At 35.5% G+C, this 20,244-nt stretch overlaps 4 protein-coding genes across 4 annotated transcripts; 2 read left to right on the top strand and 2 right to left on the bottom strand.

Moving 5' to 3' along the window:
- Nucleotides 1-4,727: 4,727 nt before the first annotated feature.
- Nucleotides 4,728-8,080, top strand: LOC102623303 (probable LRR receptor-like serine/threonine-protein kinase At4g36180). Its single transcript, XM_006490850.4, has 4 exons — nucleotides 4,728-5,363; nucleotides 5,979-6,239; nucleotides 6,363-7,229; nucleotides 7,331-8,080. Exons 1-4 carry the CDS (start codon nucleotides 4,943-4,945, stop codon nucleotides 7,801-7,803), a joined length of 2,022 nt encoding a protein of 673 aa, XP_006490913.1. The 5' UTR covers nucleotides 4,728-4,942; the 3' UTR covers nucleotides 7,804-8,080.
- A 646-nt stretch (nucleotides 8,081-8,726) lies between these two features.
- LOC102623602 (pentatricopeptide repeat-containing protein At2g45350, chloroplastic) lies at nucleotides 8,727-10,823 on the bottom strand. The gene has a single exon (XM_006490851.4). It carries the CDS (start codon nucleotides 10,706-10,708, stop codon nucleotides 8,804-8,806), a length of 1,905 nt encoding a protein of 634 aa, XP_006490914.2. The 5' UTR covers nucleotides 10,709-10,823; the 3' UTR covers nucleotides 8,727-8,803.
- Nucleotides 10,824-15,270: 4,447 nt separating this feature from the next.
- On the top strand, nucleotides 15,271-16,362 carry LOC102623895 (uncharacterized). The gene is made up of 2 exons (XM_006490852.4): nucleotides 15,271-15,510; nucleotides 15,631-16,362. Exons 1-2 carry the CDS (start codon nucleotides 15,451-15,453, stop codon nucleotides 16,240-16,242), a joined length of 672 nt encoding a protein of 223 aa, XP_006490915.2. The 5' UTR covers nucleotides 15,271-15,450; the 3' UTR covers nucleotides 16,243-16,362.
- Nucleotides 16,363-17,169: 807 nt separating this feature from the next.
- Nucleotides 17,170-18,737, bottom strand: LOC102624184 (hypothetical protein). The gene is made up of 2 exons (XM_006490853.4): nucleotides 18,170-18,737; nucleotides 17,170-18,087 (listed from the first exon to the last, which is right to left on the bottom strand). The coding sequence occupies exons 1-2, from the start codon at nucleotides 18,224-18,226 to the stop codon at nucleotides 17,482-17,484; spliced, it is 663 nt and encodes a 220-aa protein (XP_006490916.2). The 5' UTR covers nucleotides 18,227-18,737; the 3' UTR covers nucleotides 17,170-17,481.
- Between the last annotated feature and the right edge of the window lie 1,507 nt (nucleotides 18,738-20,244).

Below are 20,244 nucleotides of genomic sequence, written 5' to 3'. Positions count from 1 at the left end.
TACTATTGTAGCTATTTGCGGAATGGGTCGAACAATGGGTCCAAGGACTATCGATCTGGGTTATGGGCCGACTCGAGAATTGAAACGGGTTATAAACAGAACGAGTCAAGCTTATAACACCCCGTCAATCCTTTTAACACCCCCATTTGAATTCTATTCCAAAAAATACCCCCCAACTTACTTTATAAGGTGATACTAACTCATAAATTAAAATCAATCAGCTCGTCAATAAATTTCATTCTAAAATCTTAAATTATTTTCTTCTTATTATGTAATTTCAATATCCATAATTCTTGATTCTGAAAAGTTTCTCAATTTTCTATTAAAATTTAAAATATAAATATAAATTATTAGATGGGGTGGATGTAAAAAAAGTATTAAAAGAATAATTTGTTTATATATTTAGTTACATTTTCATTCAAAACAAAAAATGACTTAATTTATTTGCAATTATTTAGATAATAAGGCTGATATCTAAGTTGTGTGGATTATAAACTTTGCAAATTGCAAGCAATGATTTATGAGTCCATTACGTCCATTTTTTTTTCCAATACTGTATCAGATAATATGATATTAAATCATATATTCACAACAGTTATTATGGCAAACAACTACTAGTATTAAAATTAAATAATTTTACTAGGACTATTAATTTACATTAAATTCAGACAATTTTATTAGGGCTATTAGTTTATATTAAATTCTATGAAGTACTAATATTCGAGAAATGTCTTTATTTTACTGGAAATATTAATACTACTCAGATTATATGGTAGATAACTAGTAGTATTACAATCAGATAATTTTATTAGAAATATTCATTTAAATTAAATTCTACGAAGTATTGCACAGATTGTCAATCTCACTAGGGATATCTTACCCTGCTTATAATTTTTTTGTAAAGTAGAAAGACTGTAAAGGGCCCCGCTCAATTATTCTTGTGCAGAAAATTAGGCTCCACTCGATCATTCTTAGGAAGAAAGTCGAGTCCCTCGAGACTCGGAATTGCTGCTATAACATCCGTGAGAGCAGCAGCCCACCACTTACATTGCTTCCGTTTTTCTACCTTCAATAGGTCAATGCATTTTATCGCTTTCTCTTTGTTTCCAATGCACAAAACAAGTAGACTATTAACCCAAATTCATTTAAAAATAAATAAAGTCGTGACCTCATTGTAGTAGTGGGCGTAACAATAAAAGGCTACTGCTTTTAATGGACACAAGTCGACAAACAGTGTGTGTCAATTCATTCCAGCGCGGAGGTAAGTGAAAAATATGCGTCAATACTCAATATCACCATAATGTGCGCCAACCTCGGTTGTTGGTGCATGAGCATATGACTCACATCTCCCGAAGCACATATTAAATTACAAAATTCAAAGCTTCATTTGTTTTTGTCTCCTCCGTGGAAAAGAACCAAAACCGCCGTTTGGATTGTAATAATCAACCAATGGGACTTTGGTCCAGTGGGAGAGTCCTTGCACTTAGAATAATGAGTGTAAGGGTTCAAGCCTCCATAAAAGTATTTATGGGGCTTATTTACAATCCTTCCTCAATTATCACATAATTGAGTGGAGCCAGTCTATTCCTCACGAAATGTGAGTAGAGTGGACAATCCTCGAATATTTGAGAGGGTTTGAAGAATTTGGGCAGCACTTCAGAGGAGTACATGCCACGATGAAGGTTCCAATTGTAGAATCTGTGTGTAATTTGAAGAATTTGGGCAGCGCTTCAGAGGAGTACATGCAGTTTGAAGAATTTGGGCAGCACTTCAGAGGAGTACATGCCACGATGAAGGTTCCAATTGTAGAATCTGTGTGTAATTTGAAGAATTTGGGCAGCGCTTCAGAGGAGTACATGCCACGATGAAGGTCCCAATTGTAGAATATGTGTGTAAATATTAATTGTAATACCTACAATCCTGTATAAACAGTATTAAAAAAAAAAGAATTATAATAATCAAATGGTCATTTTTTCTCTTAAAATTTCTAACAAATGTTATGGAGATAGGAGTTGGTAAAAGACGAGGAAGGACACTATAAAAGCCGAAAAGACGGAGAGAAAAAAAAAGCCAACTCAACTGCTCAACAAAGTGCAAATGGGCAAATCCAGCAAGGATGTGAGACTCCATCAGATTTTGATTTTCTTCACACAAAAGTCCGATAAACACCCATCATCTTTTTATGCTAAGATTTTGAATCGTAATAAACAGTACAAGGAGAAGTCAGATAAGGAAAAGGAAAAAAGCTAGGATTGTGGTTGAAACAAACAAGCATTGGACATTTTTGTGATTTACTTGGTTTTGCTGTTTCAAATTTTTTTTTTTTTTAAAAAAACAAACACTAACAAACAAAAGTACTAAGCAAACGGGAAAATAAGCATCAACACAACAGAAAGGGATGGGTGAGTGACGGAGTTTGTCTATCGATTTATTATTATTATTTTTTCAAAAACTATTTGCCAACCACATAAATTATTTGGATAAGTTTAATTCACGAGCACACATAGAAAAGATAGTTTTAGTTACTAACTTAAGGTGATGCCACGGCATTGCAATAATGCAATGCGAGTCATGGTCCCTACTAAATATGTCCTTTGCCGCCTGATCTTTCCGGATTAGTGTCTTGGTCTCTTAAAGTGACCCCTTTTTACGTGAAACCAAAACGTGCATAAAATTTAATTAAGGTTCACGTGGAGCTATGAAATGGGTCCATCCATTTTCAAAACGATTGTCAAATGTCAAGTACTCACCAATTATTATTTTAGCAGGCCTCTCTTATTTAACCATAGGGCGTTAGCTAAGATATATTATAATGCATGATACATTAAATCTAAAAGTTAATTTTATGAATTTAAACATAATTTTGTTGATTAAATATTTAAATTATTGGGCACTACTATTCAGTTAATTTGTCGTATGTTGTAAGTACAATATGAATTATAATGTATCGTAACAAGATTCTTAAGCCAAAATGTACTGTTATTTGATGAAAGTGTGGTAGCTTATTAGCTTTGCTTCATGTGTGGTAAGAAAGCAGGTTGCTCGTTTTCAACCATCAATCATTGATAAATTCTGGGAAAAGGATAAAAAGAGTTCACGTGTTTTGAAACTCAGTGATTTTTTGATTCCACAAAAGATTTTTTTTTTTTAAAAAAAAAAAAATTCTGTTTGATTGTGGTAGATTGGTAGGGCACCATATTGTACCAAAATCACTGAAATTTTTAGAATTTTCAACAACACCAGCCAGCTGCACAAGTTTACCTTCCCATTAAAAAAATTGATTCATTTTATATAGACAATCATTTTTCTTTTTGAAAATGACCATCTCCAAACCCTTAATATTTTCCAAGAAAGAATAGTGGAACCATTTTTTTAATAATTAGATCAGAGAATTGACGGGGAAGAAGAATTCAAATTCTAAATGATGTTATTGGGTCACACTGCGAGTGCGTGAATGTCTTTGCCGGTGCAGGAGTCATTGGTGATTCATCATCACATTGTAAGGCCCATGCTTCTCGTTCCTAAAATTGGGCCCCACCATTACTGTCAATTTTTTGAATTCTGGGTCCCGTTCTTTTCAAAAACGCTTACCGAAGTGAATAAGTTAACAGAATCATAATTTAAAAAAAAAAAACTAATACTAAATAGAGTAAAGGACCTCAATTTATTATATTTCACAGTTAAAAGGCAGTGTTTTTCATTGCGTAGAATAGGTCCCCAATTCTTTTTTTTTTTTTTGAATACGGTCCCCAATTCTATTTAAACGGCAAAAACATAGTGTTATGTGCACAAAAAATAATATACTATTACTAGAAAAAGAAAATCATTATGCGGTAAGAATTTTTCTTGTCTTTTTTATCTTTTGCACTAAACTTTGTATTCTTTTTTGTATTTGTAGCATTATTCTAATAAAAATATCATTCGCATTATATGTAACTGTTCAAATTAGGGGTAGCTTGTCTAAATAAAACAAATTATTGATTGATAGATAGACTAAGAGATACGAATAAAAAAAATGAACTAAAAATGAAAAATAAAAAGAAATTTAACAAATTATAAATTTCAATTCGATTCATATGTCTAAGTCTCTAAGATTAGTATTTAGTAACAAAAACGATTTGATTTACCAGTCTAAAATTAGAATAAAAAATTTTGATCAAAATTAAAAAGTAAATTGTCAAACCTTCTTCATATTCATGTTATTAGAACAGCCTAAGGTTTTTTTTTTTAGTTTTTAAGTGTTCTTTATTGTTGTGGCATTTTTAAGTTTTGTTACTATTATAATTCATACGTGGTTTTTACTTACAAAAATTGAGGTTGGTAGATTAGGTTAGTACCGTAAAATTTTTCTAATACTTTATGAGATTTTATTATATGGAACTATTTAGCATCTTTTCAGTTTTTAAATTTATAATTCTTTGTTATTTTGTAGTTAGGTGTTTGTAGCTTAAGCTTAAGTCTTAGGTATTGTTTTATATATCATGCTTAAGCATGATTTTGTTTTTACATTTATATAATAATATATTGTTAGTCTTTGTTGACCCTAGTAATATATGTAATTATTTAAAAAAAAATGTTATTACTCGATCAAGGATTTTTTGGTTAAGAATAGGAAAGCTATATCTTTTGTTAAGAAAACATGAAGAATAGGGGCTAAGATGTTATTTTCAACAAATCCCAAGATAAAAACAGCACGGCACTGGAAAATTTTCACCGTAGAGGAGAAAAGGGGGCGTGGTCCGCGTGGAGTTTGTACTTTTGCAAGGGTGCGCAGTAAGTATTAACTCAGGTGAGCTTGTTAACACTGAAACTGAACTGAGTTTCGAATTCTTCACGCACTCTTTTCTCTCACCTCAACTTCAAATAAAACCAACAAGAATCGAAACACATTTATTTCCCACACTTTCTCTCGCATTTTCCTTCATTTTCCCACAAACCAAACATGTCTTTTTCGCTTTACGTCCTCACTCTCTTCCTCTCCGTCACTTACACACTCTCTTCAACTTCAGAGGTCGACATTCTCATGCATATCAAAGACTCATTAGACCCAGAAAACCGGCTCTTGACTTCTTGGGCTCCTAACGCTGACCCATGTAGCAGTGACTCTTTTGACGGCGTGGCGTGCGATGAGAATGGTCGCGTGGCCAACATTTCCCTTCAGGGAAAAGGTCTCTCCGGTGAGATACCGGCAGCTGTAGGCGGCCTCAAGAGCTTGACCGGCTTGTACCTCCACTTCAATGCCTTGAACGGGGTGATTCCAAAAGAGATTGCTAGCTTGAGTGAGCTTAGTGACTTGTACCTCAATGTCAACAATCTCTCTGGCAAGATTCCTTCTCAAATTGGAAACATGACTAATCTTCAAGGTTGGTTGCTACTATTGGTTCTTGGTTTTTCCGCAGAAGAGTATAAGCTTTTTTTTTTCTTTTTTTCTTTTTATCCGTATCCAAATTATTACATTTGAATTCTATTACACGTGTGTTTTTCTGGATTGGCCTTTAAGCCCAAAAATTTATTACATATTTTTACTTCGGTTAACTCAATCACTGTAGATTGAACTGTGTAAAATAAAAAGCTCTGATTTTAATTTTTTAAATCTAGGCTTTATTCAATGATCTACATTTATCGTTATTCTTACTGATTCCCTGTGGTTACTTATACATGTGGGGCATGTAATGATGGTCATTTTTTTAGCTCATCAGTAGGTTGTTAAGTAAAAAGCTTAAATCTTTAACGTTGAGTTCTTTCAAATGTTTTTGGGTTGTGATAATTACTTGGATAAATGAAATTAAATTGAAGCTTGGGTGATAATTAATGATTCTTGAATTCAACGTTACAGGTTTATTTCCAGACTTTAGGTTCACTTAGTTGACTAATCTAGCTTGAACCTTGAGCAACATTATCAGATTTCATGCTTATTGTTGGAAGTACATTGTGATTTTCATCAATGGAGCTTTAACAGTGGATCTTTTTTTATACAGTTCTACAGCTATGTTACAACAAATTGACTGGGAACATACCCACTCAGTTGGGATCTTTGAGGAAGCTCAGTGTCCTTGCTCTGCAATACAATCAATTAACTGGTGCAATTCCTGCGAGTTTGGGAGATTTGGGGATGTTGATGAGGTTGGATTTGAGCTTTAATAATCTTTTTGGTCCAGTTCCAGTTAAGTTAGCTAATGTGCCTAAGCTGGAAGTTCTAGACATCCGTAATAATTCTTTCTCTGGAAATGTTCCTCCAGGTATTATGGTCTTTCCAAATATTTCATGTTCTGTTATGGGCTTTTCAATTTCATTTGTTAAAAGAAAATTAGGATGTATAAAATTTAATCTTGATTTTCTTCCCCTTGTGCATGGCTATGAAGCTCTGAAGAGGCTGAACGGTGGATTTCAATATGACAACAATGCAGCCTTATGTGGGACTGGCTTCACTAATTTGAAAAATTGCACAGCATCTGATCATCCAACTCCTGGTAAACCTGAACCATTCGAGCCTAATGGTCTCTCAACGAAGGATATTCCAGAGTCAGCCAAATTACCAGCTAATTGTGGGCAACCTGGTTGCTCAAGTCCGGCTAGAAGACCACATACTGGTGTCTTTGTGGGGGTAATTGCTGTGTTTATCATATTGACTGTTACTGGACTTTTTACATTTACTTGGTATCGTCGGCGAAAACAGAAAATTGGAAATGCTTTTGATAATTCAGATAGTCGTCTTAGTACCGACCAGGTAAAGGAGGTTTGCAGGAGAAATTCTTCCCCACTTATCAGCCTTGAGTATTCCAATGGATGGGATCCGTTGGCCAAAGGTCAGAGTGGAAATGGGTTTTCTCAGGAAGTTCTTGAGAGTTTCATGTTTAATTTGGAAGAGGTGGAGCGAGCAACTCAGTGTTTCTCAGAGGCGAATTTGCTGGGAAAGAGCAGTTTTTCTGCCACCTACAAAGGGATCCTGAGAGATGGATCAGTTGTTGCTGTAAAGTGCATTGCCAAGACAAGTTGCAAGTCTGACGAAGGTGAGTTTTTGAAGGGGCTAAAGATATTGACCTCATTAAAACATGAAAATCTTGCCAGCTTGAGAGGTATCTGCTGTTCAAAAGGCAGAGGTGAGTGTTTTCTCATCTATGATTTTGTCCCCAATGGAAACCTCTTACAGCATCTTGATTTAGAGGCAGGCAGTGAAAAGGTTCTTGAATGGGCTACCAGAATTTCTGTCATAAAGGGAATTGCCAAAGGTTAGTTTACGTGCCTCTTTCAAGGAAGTTGTACAGATTGTTTATTTTGTTCTCGTTGTTTTACATTTGTGTATATTGAATTTTGATGTCTTTCTTACCAGGGATCAGTTATTTACATGGAAAGAGACCTGGTCTAGTTCACCCGAATTTGTCTGCTGAGAAGGTGCTCATTCATAGACGATATAATCCCTTGCTTTCAGATTCTGGCCTGCACAAACTCCTTGCAGATGATATTGTTTTCTCAATGCTCAAAGCCAGTGCTGCCATGGGATATCTGGCTCCTGAATACACCACCACTGGGCGATTCACAGAAAAGAGTGACATATATGCATTTGGAATGATTGTATTCCAGATTCTGAGTGGAAAATGTAGTATCACCCCATTCACTCGCCAGGCAGCAGAGTCATCTAAGGTTGAAGATTTCATCGACCCAAATCTTGAAGGAAAGTTTTCAGTGTCTGAGGCATCTAACCTCGGGCAAATTGCTCTACATTGCACCCATGAATCTCCTAGCCACAGGCCATCCATAGAAAACGTGATGCAGGAATTGAGCAGTATTATTGGCAGTTCATAACTTTGACTGAGGTTTTGCCTCATTTTTCAGCTCCAAGAGGCAAGATGGATCAATCACCCCCTAATGCTTATTTGTACTGTCCTTTACCCGAGGACTGAAGCTGTGAAATCATGAACTTGGAGTGGTGTAATCTATTCTTGGAACCTGGTGGGCCTTTAATGTAAACCCTTTAGTTAATAGTAATTGAAGTTTAGCGATGTAACAAGTTGGCTTCTCGCCAGAACGACTTATTAACTTTTATGTGGTTCAAAAGTTCGGAAAAATCCTCTTCAATAGCACTAACAATGACTGAAGAATCTCTCTGCTCGAAAGGTTCAAGGCTTTTAAAACCAAAAATGATTACAGTATCTTTTCTTCTCGTCTCTGTTTCAAGTCACGCAACCGATAAAAGGCATGACATTTCCATTTTGTCATTCTTCATATGATCATTATAGCTTTATTTTATTTTTATTTTTATTTTTTTCCAGTGCCTTTGCAGCAAGCCAAATTTGGATTCCGTTACAAACTCGGCGTGTGATGTGATTCCATCCAACTGCAAACCAATACAAATTTTAACATATTCTATTATATCAAAATGGCAGTGCGTTGGTAATGATAAAGACATTGACATGTCCTGATAATCTATTCCGTGGGCAATCTATGTAAAAATCAATGTTTGGCATCATTGCTTTTCCATTTTGTGCCTGTGAATATGTCTTGTTTGGCATTCTTGCTTTTCCATTTTGTGCCTGTGAATATTTCTTGTCCTCTTCACCCATGAGCTAAAAGGCTTCTACTTTTTCTAACCCCTTGTCTGTTTCATCTTATTGTTTAATGCTTTTCCTAGACTAAAATGTAATAAAAAATAAATGTTATGTCTGGCATCACCAGTCCGCGCACGAATAAACGCATACATACTTGTTTGGGTGTGTGGAGATTTTCCATCCCACGTAAATATAAATTCAACATGCATTAACAAATTTATTTATTGCTTTGTACAATTGACCAGAAGGCTTTGAATTCAACCGTAATGTGTACAAGAGGTGGCCACAGAATCAGGTGTCCACATATTATCCAACATATAATAGATGTCTCTAACTTGGAGACGGGATTTATCTCGCACAAAGAACTCATGAACAACTCCCTCAAGTTCAATCCAACTGCAACCCGGAAGTTTCTTTAGGTTTCTTTCCTTCATCATCGACCTAACCCTTCTTGCATCATTCCACATACCAAGGCCGGCAAACATATTGGACAGAAGCACGTAAGAGCTCGAATTACTTGAATCCATCCCTATGAGATGCTTAGCTACCGGCTCGCCAACATTTAAGTTTTCATAATTTCTACAAGCACTAAGCAAAGTCCTCCAAATAACATCATTTGGTTCCATGGGCATGTCCTCGATTAAATTTCTAGCTGCTTCTATGTGCCCAGCCCGACCAAGAATGTCAACCATGCATCCGTAATGCTGCAGCTCAGGCTCCAGCTTGTGAATTCTTCTCATAAGCTCAAAACATAAGAGACCTTCCTTCACCAAGCCAGCATGGGCACAAGCATTCAACAATCCAGTGAATGTGATATCATCTGGTTCTATGGATAGCCTTTCCATCTCCATGAGCAAATCAAAGGCCAATTCACCTAAGCCATGGATGGCTAATCCATTGATCATAGCATTCCAGTGATCAACACTTCCATCCTCTATCTGCTCAAAAACCTTTATAGCGTTCTCTATACTGCCACATTTAGAATACATGTCAATGAGAGCAACACCATGTTTCCCATTCAGAGAAAACTGATCTTTTTCAAGATACCTATGTATCGCTACCCCTTTGTCAATATGACCTAGTTGTGCAATTGCTGAAAGAACAATCACCAACGAGGCATCATCAGGGTGCAAATAAAGTTCACATTGCATGTTGTCAAAGATTTCCAAAGCTTTCATGGAATACCCATTTCTAACATAACCACCCATCATGGCGTTACACGCAACAACGTCTCTCTTGGGCATTTCGTCAAACAAACGCCTAGCAATATCAACCCTACCTAATTTTGCATAGCCATCAATCATATTTGCCCAACTGACAACATCCCTCTTCGGCATTTTGTCAAACAAAGCTTGAGCATCATCCATCTTTCCACACTTTACACACCCATGGAGCATCGAGTTCCAAGAAATCAGGTCTCTTTCAGGCATTTTCTCAAATATCTGCCAAGCGAACTGGAGCCCAGATTTCAATTGCGCATAACCATTAAGCACTGAATTCCAAGATATCAAATTCCTCTCTCTAATAGGCATAGAATCAAACAACTCACGAGCTGACTCAATGTTACCACTCTTAACATATCCATCAATCATGGAATTATACGAAACCGAGTCTCTTATTCCCATTTTATCAAACAATTGACGAGCGAATTCAAGACAGCCACATCTGACATACAACGAAATCAAGCAATTCTGCAAAAACAAATCTGACCCAAATGCGACTTTCCTCAACAAGCCATGAATCTGCAATCCTTCCTCTATCAAACCCAACCGCGAGCACGCTTTTAAAACTAACGACGCCGAGAACTTATCAACAGAAACCCCATTATCAAGCATTAAACAAAACATAACCAGAGCTTCTTTTGGGTCAAGCCCATGAGAATACGTCTTGATTATAGCATTCCAGAGAAAAGGGTCCTTTTTCTCTCGAAAAGCGTGATATTTAAAGAAAATATAGCGAGCGAATTCAGTTAGAGGTGTGCACGGTGAAGATGAGAAGCTGGCTACAAGCTTGGTAGTGAGATGAGTGTTTTTGATGAATCCAGTTGTAATCATTCGCGCGTGAATTTGGTTTACGTCGTTTAAGGTTTTGCATTTTCGAAGAAGAAGAAGAGTAGATTGTGTTGAGTTGCATGGCTGATTATAATTTGCAGAAACAAACATTAGTTTCAGTTACAACAATTTCTTCAGTCAGCTACCTTTTTCTTTTCTCCTCTAGTATTGCAACGACCTCTTAACGGCTAACCCCTGTGCCGTCCACGGAAATTCAGAGCGCGTGGGAGCAATATTGTTGATGCATTTTGAGACTCGCTGAGGAAATGGTTTGGCCCAGCATAGTTTCATGGGCTTATAAATCTCAAATCCATGGGCCGATAAAATGTTGAAAACTTTTGAGAGAGGATATCGCTGTACATGTCCAAGATGCAATTCTCTCATTTTTTTTTTAATTCTCATTTTTTTATTATAAAAATATTGTCCCGTATTAATATGTAGTGTAACAAAAACTGCAAAAAAAAACAATTACGGACTTCTAATTCTGAGATTGTCAATTTACGATTTTTTAAGATTTGTATGGCTGGATTTTGACAAAAAGTTATTGGAAAGTTTTGATCATGTATTTTTTTTTTTTTTTTAAACAGCATTTGGTTTTTTTTTTTTTTTTTATTAGAAAACCAAAAAAAAAACTCGTGAAATAAAGCTTTGTTGCAACAACTGAAGATCTAGTAGTCTAGTACCAAGTATCGACCTCCGGCGATAGCTCCAAAACACATCTAGATTAAGTCGAATCATTAGCATTGATTGACGTTTTTTATTTGTATATAAAATTGCGTTTTTATTAAAATCAGAAGAAGACAATCCAAAAAGAAAATCGGAACAAGACAATGATAACAGATGCTGATATTTTAATTTATGGGGCTTGAACTTTTCAGCCTATCTATCATGATGTCATGTACTTTGGTTGAGCGCATACTTATAAATGCAGCATAAATTTCGGGTCACCCTATTGAAAAAGATCGGCTATTTGTCTTTTTCAAACATGTGGCAGGCGATTTTTCATTTTTGTTAAAAATATATATATATATATATATATAATCTAAGTAAATATTATGTTACAATTAATGTAACATACACATTCAACAACAACTACATAAATTGTGTGAGTTCATTATTTATGTACGCACATGAGTTAATCGAGTGAAGGCAACTTCTCAAATGTTTCAAGTCAATCAATTCATCTATCAATTATATATTTATTATCTTTTTACTTTACCAAGTTGTTGTTTGATAAACTAACCAAATTAGCTTACATTTCCGTTTCCAAATAATATTAGGCTAAAAAAAAAAAACACTTACACGTACGCAAGCACACAAATGAAACACTACTTAATTTGTAACACTCATTAAGATAATATCAAAGAGTGATAAAATTCAATTTATACAGTTCTTCTTCTTCAGCTAGGCCGTCAGTTTGTGCATTATTTATGGTAGTTGATGCTGCGTGAAAATAATCAAAACCCCAATATTGTTTTTCAAAACATATCACCCCCCCCCCCCCCCCCCTCCCCCCAATATTTCAAAATCTAATCAGAAGACCTCAGTTGTTTTGATTTTTTTTTTGTTTTATACTATTTTACCCTTAAAATAATTTTTAATTCAATGATGGGTTTCACCATGTCAACTGTAAAATAATAAGAATAAAGGTTTTAACGATAAGGGATTAAATAGATTTTGAAATATGGGGGATAATGATATCGTCATTGAAATAACATGGGAGTTTTGATAATTTTCGCTCAATCCTATTTATGTATACAGACCCAAACCATTTATATAGTTAAATGCTGGACGGCAAATAATGGATTTAACGTATCCACGACCAATTAGCTAAAAGTTGGATAATTTCTTACGAACTGTTTCATTTAAATAGTATGTTTATGGGTCTAGAAAACGATTTTAGACTGCAATTTGAGGGGCATTGACTTAGCAGAAGTCACAATCACGCCCTACATATTCTATATACAATTAACACAACTTTCTTTTAAAAAAAAAGAAAAAAATGCAATCTATTGGTTGTTGCCTTATCTCCAATATTAATGACAAAGTTTTGACAAAAAACTGACCCTTTTTCTAATCAAATGTTTCATTGGATTTCCTATTCTATTTGGTGCTTATATCACAAAACTCATCTTTTAGTTACTTAAATCAATAAAAAAGTTGAAAGTGTTAGCTTTTTGAAAATATTGTACAAAATTGATCAATTCTATGTACGGCTGAGACCCTCAAGATCTTACATGAGCTCACGATTTTATAATGGCAGTATTAGGTCATGACCTTTAAACTTTTTAATAGTTTTATTGATGAACCATAATGGAATATAATGGCCACGCCCATCGTTATCCGCCCACTTTCATTTAATTTGTCAACTGTATCCATTATATAACTTAATTTGTAAAAATTATCAACGGGCAGATTAAACATTACAAATCACTTTGACTTTCGTTGTGCACGATTCTTATAATCTCAACAACCTTGAATATAATTCGCCTACACGATGATGAATACACCAATGTCCAGTTTTTATGTCTATTATTTGCACATATAACGTTAAGAAAGGAATGAAATGACAAGTTAAAACTTAAAAGACCCTATTTGATAATGTGGTGTTGTAGTTTTTAAACTATTACTATTGAAAAAAAGAATAACTTATGATTATAAAATAAAAGTAGTAAATAGGAGATCGTAGATAGTAGATATAATTTGTAAATAATAATTTTGAAAAAATTAATAAAGATATAATAGATTATTCATCATAAAAGTGTACAATCAAATTAATTAACTTAGCTTCTAAGTTACAGTAGTTAGTATTTATCAAATATTTTAATATTATATTTTTTAAAATACAGCTATTTAACCCCAATCTCAAATGAGGTCTAAATCCATTTTAATTTACCACATTTTGCATTTGTGCGGTCAGTGTAAAATTTGAAATGTTTCATCCTAGTTTACAAGATTCATCTTCACGATTACTTTCGTTAGCTTGAACAAGTTGCACGTCAGCATTAACAGATGGATTCAATTCAACACAGCTTTAACTACCACAAGAGCTCTCCCTTTTTTTCCCGCTGTTGGTAATTCTAAAAATGCGGGTCCTACGCTACCGCCACTCTTCTTGTAAGTGATAAATAAAACAAGCATATATATATATATATATCTATATATATCTATATATATATATATAGTAATGATATAGCCACAAACTCTTGTACAATTTTATTTTGTACAAACTGACGTGACATGATAAAATTGGTTGAATTAAATATCACTTGGTCCACATGATTTGTTTTTATTATTTTATATTTTAATTCGACCAATAAATTAATGACACGTCAGTTTATACAAAATAATTTTGTACAAGAGTTTGTGGATGTGTCATTTCTCATATGTATATATCTGTGTGTGTGTGTGTGTTTAAGCTTCTTATATCACAACGATTTTATCCATCGGTTGAACCAAATAACTCTGGCAAGATGAATCTAAGGAAATAATAGATTATATTAGTTATATATTTGTGTGAAGCCACTTGTTATTTTCTTAATTCAACCAAGTTATAATTATGTGTGCATGCAACATAAGAATTAAGGTTTATAAGCAAAGGCCAAGAAGCACACAACTCATGATAGAGAAGTTCTGTCGTCTTGTTTGCAACTTGCTTAAGACCTAAGAGAAGAGAAATGCTTTATTTCTCTATCCGGCCTTCTCTTGTAGGAGCACTGTAGATAAGATCGTCGATCAGCTGTAACGATCAAAGATTCAACGGTGATGGTTGGTTGGTTATGTATGAGTTGATGACGTATAAATACATACCCCGGCCTCTTAAAAGTTAAAACAATATATACACGTATGCCAACTAACTGTAAGATATATATAATACGTATACAATTAATTAAGTATCAAATGTTTTAAAATTATTAAACCACCGGTCCCCACTTCAATCCAACTATGTATCAACGGTTCATAAATCTTTATACTCATGATTTAGCTTATTCGGTGATAATTCAGGACCCAAAGTCATTAGTCGCTCAGCATATGCATACGTGTGTATATGCACGCAGAAGAGTAAAATCAATTGCATAACCCCATTAAAGTTGCAGCCTCATAAAAGATGTACGTAGTTATTTCTGGATCTTTTTTTCAAAGAAATTTTACGGAAAAGATCAAAGAACAAGACGAGAGCAACAAATGCTAAAAATAAATAAATTATCATCAACATTTTTTTTTTGGTTTTGTCAGAATAAACAAACACGGTTGATATCTAGTTGAATTGAATGGGAATCCCAAAATTAGCTTTTAAAAGGGTAGAAAATAACTTCGATTAATCTATATACAAACTGATAATTACTATATAGTGTCTACTCAATTAATAAGGTAAATCCTTTTCATAAATTTTCACTACTTGGAAGTCAAAACGGGAGATGCTTACACACACAGGGACACACATTAGCACAAATGTAAGTGCGTGCTTTTTTTGACAGAATAAAGAAATTAAAGCCAGCAAATGCAAAGCTATGATTAAAAACTGGGGGAAAAAAAAAAAGATATGATATTTTTTCAACTAATTTAGGACATTATTTTATGTTATGATGTAAGAAAGAGTCTGACTCTTGCAAGTTGGTAATTGTGAAAGCAAAATAATTGTCAACGGCTTGCACTAATGGCTAATGGCTAATGCAACTGCTGGTGCCTCACACATAATCCCCTTTTATAAAGCAAACCCATTAACACACCCCCTGACCCACGTTCTCTCTCTCTCTCTCCCACCTTGCACGCAAACTTCAAAACAAAGAACAAAGAACAAGAAATAAAAAAATAAAAGAACTTCAGAGTTCAGAAGCTCTAAGAGAGAGAAGATGAAGCTTGTTTGGTCTCCGGATGCAGCTTCAAAAGCATACATAGACACTGTAAAATCAGTAAGCCTTCAACCCCATGCGCTGTAATTTCATTTGAAGCTCTTTTTTCGTTAGTAGCTAGCTGGCTAGTACTTATGATATATTTGCATCGTTAATTTATTCGATCGGTTCATTTTGCAGTGCGAGAATATCAAAGAGTCAGGGGTAGCAGAGCTTCTTTCAGCGATGGCAGCTGGGTGGAACGCAAAGCTGATAGTGGAAGCATGGACACACGGGGGTCCAATAACAACGAGCATAGGACTAGCAATAGCAGCACGTCACACTTGTGCAAGACACGTGTGCATAGTCCCAGATGAACGTTCAAGGCTAGCTTACGTTAAGGCCATGTACGACGTCGTAGGCTGGGTTTCGGAGGTGATAGTCAGGCAAGCAGAGGAGGTGATGGGGGAATTAAAGGGTGTTGATTTTTTGGTTGTGGATTGTACGAGTAAAGATTTTGCTAGGGTTTTGAGGTTTGCTAGGTTTAGTAATAAAGGTGCTGTATTAGCTTTCAAGAACGCATTCCAAAGAAGCACCTCCGGGCTTAGATGGCAAGGGCAAGGGGTGCTGGACAGGGGGACACGTGTCGTCAGATCGGTGTTCTTGCCAGTGGGCCAAGGGTTGGATATAGTTCACGTTGGGAGTACCTCTGGTTCGGGATCAGGAGAGAGCATGAACAAGAATCATAGCCGTTGGATCAAGCACGTTGATCAAAAATCGGGCGAAGAGCATTTTTTTCGGGGCAAATTTTGAGAGCAGGAGCAGGTCTCGCTGTTGGGGAAGTACTAGCGTTATTTACTAAACTAGGCCATGAATTTTGATATTAGTAATGTAAATCTTTTGTAAATTAATAAAATTAAATTATTTGGTGCACTTTGGAATATGAAATTTTTTGATAAAATCATGCATTGCAAGCTTTCCTTTTTAAAATTCTGATTCTGGGATTAGTATGAAGTAAGAAGGAAGAACAGAATATTGGAAATGGCCACAGCGTGGTGTTCGGCTCGATCATGTTTGTGGACCCTATCGACAGGTCGGCGCCAATCGCCTAGTTCGATCATGTTGATAGACACGTAGCGTCGTAGCCCAAAACCTCTTGAGCCGATTCAATGGGCCACCACTACTCAGTATCTAGGTTGGCCCAAATAGCCTTACAGATTATAACCCAAATCTGTAGAACGGGCTGAAGGAGTTAAAGAACCCAAAACATTACCATGGAAATGGTTATTTCATTTCTAGTTGTCTACCACACTACGCTCTGCAAATATCTAAGTGCCCTGCCAGGCTAACTGGGCCGCCAGTTGAAGGCTAATGCGGCCTGGATCTTTTAATTAATCAATAATCAGCGAAGTAATGACTGCAGCACTACGCAACTGATTTGAGAGATCTTGATTATTATTTGGTTATAAATGTAGCAAATTTTTGTTTTTATAACATCCTTGTACTTATTCCTTTTATAGAAACAATATCATTCTTGAAGTCCGGAAATTTTCCTACACACTAAATTCGATTGATCCTTGAATGCGTAAATGATAACTTCACAAGTCACAACTAATTAAAGTTTAAAGTCGGTCTGGGGTTTAAGTTTCAACAAGTCACAACTAATTAAAATTTGAAGTCAGTCTGGGGTTTTAAGTTTCAATGAGTGCATGATTTATTAATAAAAAAAAGTCGCAACTAATTAAATTACGGTATTATATATGTTACCTTTTCTTTTGCATAAAAATATATAGGAGGTTTCCAACAAAAAACAAACAACACATCTAACTCCTTCGAAGGTGTAGAGCCAGATGATTGTAACCTGACAGTTTCTATATATAAACAACTTACACTTCTACAGTCAGCAACAATTGCTAAAACTTGTGGGGAAACTTTTGAGCATCAATTTGAATCCTAGGAAGAATATGAGAAAGGAAACAGGAGCACATTTTTCTTTCACTTTTCTCAAACTTCTTTTAATTCAAAGGGCATATACGCACTTTTAACTCGCAATTAAGCTTCAATCACCTTTCGTGGGGATGATGATGAAGTGACCCTAAAGACATGCTCTTCACCAGTACATTTATCGACAGTAACAACCCAACGACTCCTTTTTTGGCCGCCCCCAACATCACTATTTTCACCAATTCTGGTGACCAGCAGCCCTTCTCCAATGGGCAGAAAATGGGTCTTGTATCCCCTCCAGGACCCCTTAGGAAGGGCGTTGTACCCTACAATAACACCCGCACCCGATCCATGCATTACACTTTCCTTCGCGGCTCTGAACACATTCTTGTGGCCATCGATATCAATATTGCAATCAATAAGCACAAAATCTGCACCTTTGTAGTCGCCCATCAGTAACTTTTGAGCATCACCTTTTACAAACTCAATGCAATTAGCATAACGTCCAAGGGACTTCTTGGACGCGTCGATATCACCAATTACTCCGCTTAAAATACACACAACACGGCCGCCAGTTTGACGTGCCGCCGCAACAAGTGCTAGCGTCCTGGATACGGCGATGCTTGAGCATGCCATCACTATTAGCTGCGCATTATTTCCAGCCGCAAGTGCTGAAATGAACTCCCCAACATCTGGCTCCTTGCCTCTTTTGCCCTATATTATATATAAATTTAACAAACGAGAAATACACGTAATAATTAATAATTAAGCTTCAGAAATTGAGAGATTTGCTTACCATTTTAAGAGCTTGGAGATAAGCTTTGGTAGCATTTTCAGAAGACCAGCTAGACATTTTTGTTTTAATTTTTCCTTGGTGAGTTCCAAAACTTTTTATTGGCAACAAGCGGCAGTGGTGAGGAAAATAGGAATTGTTTCAGAAGGAGCCTTTATATATGACATGAAAATTGAGAAGCAACCAAGGCATCTTTCTCATTAAATTATGTGCAAGCAAACAACTAAGGGAGGTTTGAATCGAAAATATTATGGTATGACAACTGGCGTGTTGGGTTTTCAATAACATGTTTTATTAAAAATTGTTTGACAATAACATCGGTATCCCTGATTTTTTTTCTTTTTTCCTTTTTCCTTTTAATTTATCATACACGAATATCGTTATGGTTCCCCCTTCATTTGGATTAGAACAGTGGAAGGGGACCGTATACGCATCCAGAGAATCCCCATTCACATGCACGTGTGTGACCGCCCATAATATTACCGTAATATTATGCTTGTCGTTACCGTGATATTATTATTACCGTAATTATGCTTCTTCTTTTTTTAATTTCTTTTTTCTTTTCTATGTTCAGCCCAACATGAATTCGAATACTCACTTTGGCAATTTCATTCAATAAATAAGACCAAGTCATTTATAGGGTAGGTAGGAAAATGTTGGTTGCCCATCAGTTTTCAGAAAATCAACTCATTTGAAGTTCTGGAAATTATATATATTTGCAAAAGAAACAGAAGCAGCTTGGAAGCAGTGATATCGAACATCTCGCCAGCCGGTGCCGCGAGCCTGCAGCAAAAAATGATCAGAAGCTGCGCGTGGCTTGAATTAAATTGATGATAATATTTAATTTTCTTGAATTGAACATCCTCGATGCAACACTCAAGATTGTAGTACATATTTTTGTTTTAATTGTGACCAGCTAAGCTAATATATTTCTCAATTTTCTCACCATTTTTTAAAAAATATTGCCATATAATAGCTGTGATGTCCTCGACTGGGTGACCAAAACGATCTTTTGAATGAACGTATGTACATATTTTCGCGGCATTTTTCCGAAACAAGCAAACCATGCCCATGTTCGATGGGGGCACAAAGACAGTAAGATCTATGGATGTATAGAAGCCAGTCCACAGCGACCATGGTTTTGTCATTTGTGTCGTTAACTAATTAATCACATTCAAATAAAAATGAAATATTTTCAACCAATTCAGAGTCAAATTAAGACTGTTGTAATTGACTGACGCGTTCAAACAACAAAGACGCGCAAGTAAGACAACCTCGTAACCAACATGATTCCGCGGTTGCCTCAACAACCCAACACACACATCTAAGTCGGATCACGCTGTTCTGCTCGCTACATCGGATAGCATAGGGCATCACAACCTAAACAATTTAAATCTTTTTTTCTTGTTTTTCTCCCTATCTTTTAACTTATTTATTTTATTTATTATTCATATTTAAAAAAAATCTTATATACATTGAGGATAAATCAAGTTGTTAATATTTAAGTAGTTGGATTGTTAAAGTGTTACTTCATTCACATTACATTAGGTTTAAGCTTTACCGACCCCAGTTACTAAAAAAATTAATTTCCGCTTTATCCACCCCCTCTGTCTTCTAAAAAGGAAAGACAAAAAAAAAAAAAAAAAAACTAAAAAAAACACAAAAACTCCTATGAACTGTCTTTGCAGCTTGAAGAATTTTGCACTTTCAAATCGCAGTAGAACTGCTCTAAGCTAATCAAACTAACCTTACAAGTACAACTATTGTTAACAGGCTCCCTTGTCTGCTATGCCGCTAAGAAATGAAACTTGTAAGGACCACGAAGTGACTGTTACTATCTTTCCGGTTCACGGAACTTGTTTAGAGAATAATATGAACTAAAAAAAAAAAAAAAAATGCAGGCTTGCCGTTGCAGAGAGATAAGGTAATGCGTGATTCAATCAAACCGACTATATCAGCGGACCATGCCTGATTTCAATCAAACTCGACTGCATACATATAAAACAAAGAAAGGACGAAGAAACAAATTAAAAAAAATGATATGACCCTTTCAGCCAACCATTAAATTGTGGTCGGCT

This window comes from Citrus sinensis, chromosome 3 (genome assembly GCF_022201045.2).
Source record: "Citrus sinensis cultivar Valencia sweet orange chromosome 3, DVS_A1.0, whole genome shotgun sequence".
Taxonomy (NCBI): domain Eukaryota; kingdom Viridiplantae; phylum Streptophyta; class Magnoliopsida; order Sapindales; family Rutaceae; genus Citrus; species Citrus sinensis.
The sequence above is the reverse complement of the archived record's forward strand: the minus strand, read 5'-3'. Positions and strand labels throughout refer to the sequence as shown.

Coding starts and splice junctions, on each gene's coding strand:
- LOC102623303 (XM_006490850.4), top strand. CDS start 4,943: ATGTCTTTTTCGCTTTACGTCCTCACTCTCTTCCTCTCCGTCACTTAC. Junction 5,364..5,978: donor AAACATGACTAATCTTCAAG/GTTGGTTGCTAC, acceptor TTTTTTATACAG/TTCTACAGCTATGTTACAAC. Junction 7,230..7,330: donor CATAAAGGGAATTGCCAAAG/GTTAGTTTACGT, acceptor CTTTCTTACCAG/GGATCAGTTATTTACATGGA.
- LOC102623602 (XM_006490851.4), bottom strand. CDS start 10,708: ATGTTTGTTTCTGCAAATTATAATCAGCCATGCAACTCAACACAATCT.
- LOC102623895 (XM_006490852.4), top strand. CDS start 15,451: ATGAAGCTTGTTTGGTCTCCGGATGCAGCTTCAAAAGCATACATAGAC. Junction 15,511..15,630: donor ACATAGACACTGTAAAATCA/GTAAGCCTTCAA, acceptor TTCATTTTGCAG/TGCGAGAATATCAAAGAGTC.
- LOC102624184 (XM_006490853.4), bottom strand. CDS start 18,226: ATGTCTAGCTGGTCTTCTGAAAATGCTACCAAAGCTTATCTCCAAGCT. Junction 18,088..18,169: donor ATCTCCAAGCTCTTAAAATG/GTAAGCAAATCT, acceptor TATATAATATAG/GGCAAAAGAGGCAAGGAGCC.